This window comes from Cannabis sativa, chromosome 5, assembly GCF_029168945.1.
Source record: "Cannabis sativa cultivar Pink pepper isolate KNU-18-1 chromosome 5, ASM2916894v1, whole genome shotgun sequence".
Classification (NCBI taxonomy): Eukaryota; Viridiplantae; Streptophyta; class Magnoliopsida; order Rosales; family Cannabaceae; genus Cannabis; species Cannabis sativa.
In genome coordinates this window covers 11,199,074-11,202,311 of record NC_083605.1, presented here as the reverse complement: position 1 = coordinate 11,202,311, position 3,238 = coordinate 11,199,074, and the positions used below count along the sequence as shown (strand labels likewise).

General features: G+C 37.9%; 1 protein-coding gene across 1 annotated transcript; it reads left to right on the top strand.

The window, feature by feature from the left end:
• Positions 1–541: 541 nt before the first annotated feature.
• On the top strand, positions 542–2,603 carry LOC133037807 (tubulin beta-1 chain). The gene is made up of 3 exons (XM_061115402.1): positions 542–1,109; positions 1,273–1,542; positions 1,678–2,603. The coding sequence occupies exons 1-3, from the start codon at positions 716–718 to the stop codon at positions 2,358–2,360; spliced, it is 1,347 nt and encodes a 448-aa protein (XP_060971385.1). The 5' UTR covers positions 542–715; the 3' UTR covers positions 2,361–2,603.
• Positions 2,604–3,238: the final 635 nt, after the last annotated feature.

Genomic DNA, 3,238 nt, shown 5'->3' with positions numbered 1-3,238 from the left:
TAAAATATAGGACAAACCTAAATTAAACTAATAAATATATTTGAAGAACCAATCCAACATCCAATTGATAGAACTAATCCAATCCAACATCTAATGGATGTTTGATCGATTGGATGACTAAAATTAATTGGATCGGATTAGATGGTAAAATTTAACATCTAATATATAATTAGTTTAAAATATAGGATAAACTTAAATTAAACTAATAAATATATTTGAAGAACCAATCCAACATCCAATGGATAGAACTAATCCAATCCAACAACTAATGGATGTTGGATCGATTGAATGACTAAAATTAATTGGATCAGATTAGATGGTAAAATTTAACATCTAATATATAATTGGATCGAATCTAAATAGACCTAAAAATATTGAATGTGATTCAATAAACACTCCTAACTGTCAATATTATTTTGTGAAAATTCTCAATTCAAAGGGTTCTTTTGAAAAAACAAAATTAAATGGTTTTTTTTTTCTTAAAAAAAAATAAATAATAAACAAACAAAAACAAAAAGTCTTCAAACAGCGTTGTGTCACCGTTAAGTCTCGAGTCCCCTTAACACTTGCCACCTATAAAAGGGTCGCCTATTTCAAATTTTACTCAATTCACACCAAAATTATCTGCGGTGTTTCTCTCTCAAGGCCTCCATATTCCTCTTCTTCAAAAGCTCATTTCTCTCTCTACAAACTCATTTCGTCTCCGATCATCAAAATGCGTGAAATTCTTCACATCCAGGGTGGCCAGTGCGGAAACCAGATCGGCGCCAAGTTCTGGGAAGTGGTATGCGCTGAACATGGAATTGACTCGACAGGTCGTTACCAGGGAGACAACGAACTCCAACTCGAGCGTGTCAATGTGTACTACAACGAAGCGAGTTGCGGTCGGTTCGTACCGCGGGCAGTCCTCATGGATCTTGAGCCCGGAACTATGGACAGCGTTAGATCTGGTCCGTACGGTCAGATATTCAGGCCGGACAACTTTGTCTTTGGGCAGTCCGGAGCCGGAAACAATTGGGCTAAGGGTCACTACACTGAGGGCGCTGAGTTGATTGACTCGGTTCTTGATGTGGTGAGGAAGGAGGCTGAGAATTGTGATTGCTTACAAGGTATTTCTTTTAGTATGTTGTAAAATTTATCATATCGTTAATTGAATTAAATGTATGTTAGCGTTTAAAGGTTCTGATAAAGTTTGATCTTCTTAGTTTTCCATCAGCCATCTTTAATCTCAAAATTGATTATTAACTGCAATTTATGTGTAATTGTGTTCAGGATTTCAGGTCTGTCACTCTTTAGGAGGTGGTACTGGATCAGGAATGGGAACACTTCTTATTTCAAAGATCAGAGAGGAATACCCAGATAGAATGATGCTTACCTTCTCAGTGTTCCCATCTCCAAAGGTGTCTGATACTGTTGTTGAGCCATATAATGCAACACTCTCTGTTCACCAACTTGTTGAGAATGCCGACGAATGCATGGTTTTGGACAATGAAGCCCTCTATGATATTTGCTTCAGGACTCTAAAGCTTACTACTCCTAGCTGTGAGTTCTTTTCCCCTTAACCACGTTCATAGTATATTAATGTTTTTAGTGATATTGGCGTAATGAAAAGTTCAATGGTTATCTTGGTTTTTGTTTTGTCAATGTTGATTTGATTATTGATTTTGGCATTTTCAGTTGGGGACCTGAATCACTTGATCTCTGCTACAATGAGTGGGGTAACTTGTTGCCTTCGGTTCCCTGGTCAACTCAACTCTGATCTTCGCAAACTTGCTGTAAATCTCATTCCATTCCCACGATTGCATTTCTTCATGGTTGGGTTTGCCCCACTTACATCTCGTGGATCCCAGCAGTACAGGGCTCTTACTGTTCCAGAGCTTACTCAACAGATGTGGGATTCCAAAAACATGATGTGCGCTGCTGATCCTCGACATGGGCGATACTTGACTGCCTCGGCCATGTTCCGTGGCAAGATGAGTACCAAAGAGGTTGATGAACAGATGATTAATGTACAGAACAAGAACTCATCATACTTTGTTGAGTGGATCCCGAACAATGTTAAGTCTACTGTTTGTGATATTCCACCTACTGGTTTGAAGATGGCTTCTACATTCATTGGAAACTCCACTTCGATCCAAGAGATGTTCAGGAGAGTAAGTGAGCAATTCACAGCTATGTTCCGGAGAAAAGCTTTCTTGCATTGGTACACCGGAGAAGGCATGGATGAGATGGAATTTACTGAGGCAGAAAGTAACATGAACGATTTAGTTTCTGAGTATCAGCAATACCAAGATGCTACAGCTGATGAAGAAGGGTATGATTATGAAGATGAGGAGGAAGCTCAGGAGGAGGATGACTAATCCATTGGTTTCTGTTTTGCTATTTTCTTTTTTATTCATGGGCTTTGATGTTTGTGGATTTTAACCCTGTTTTTGTTCCCAAAACACCCTTATCTGTGATTGAATTGTTTGCTTGTTGGCTAGCTTCTCTCGGCTGGTCTCATACTTGATTTGGTTGTAATAGTTTAGATATTAGCTGTCTGAAAATATGTTCTACTTTCCTGGTGTTAATGAATGTGGCCACTGGCCATTATTCTGGTGTTATTTTCACAATCCATTAGTTATCAATTGGTTCTGTCCTTTTGAGTTCTTGATTGCAACCGAACATGTCACTGAGATAATAGAACAATGAATATTGAGTAGCACAAACCCATGTGATGGACAGAGCACTATTTGTTAATTTTCATGAAAGAAAAGATATAATTGCTCTGCACATATAGGACCCTCAGCTGGGGTTCATTCAGTGGTCCATCATCCTGTGTGTCGATTTCTTAGAGTTTCTGTGTGATACGTATATGGTACCATTAAAGAAACTTGGCCTCATTAAAAAGAGACCTCGTAGCTCTCCTAGAGCACAGCAAAGGAGAAACTCAATGGTACCAGAAATAATTCAACTAAGGGAAGAATCAAGCCTAGCATTGCAATTTTGGTAACCCTACTGACAATTGGTGTCTAACTTGATCTTCGAAAGCCCCAGTTGGCAGCAATGTAGCATAGTCTCAAACTGTGGTACCATCAAACTTAACTTAACATTAAAGTAATTTTTATAAATGTTATCTAGATTAATATATTTTTAATTTCAAATTTAATACATGATAGATTAAATAGAAATGAGTTCACATTGCTTTGTCAAATAAACCAATGGAGACTAGAGTTTTCCATCTTTTGAAATTGGAATT

Excerpts from the sequence above, each read along its gene's own strand:
- LOC133037807 (XM_061115402.1), top strand. The coding sequence starts at position 716 with ATGCGTGAAATTCTTCACATCCAGGGTGGCCAGTGCGGAAACCAGATC. Across the intron at positions 1,110-1,272 it reads GAATTGTGATTGCTTACAAG|GATTTCAGGTCTGTCACTCT; the intron begins GTATTTCTTTTA and ends AATTGTGTTCAG. Across the intron at positions 1,543-1,677 it reads AAAGCTTACTACTCCTAGCT|TTGGGGACCTGAATCACTTG; the intron begins GTGAGTTCTTTT and ends TGGCATTTTCAG.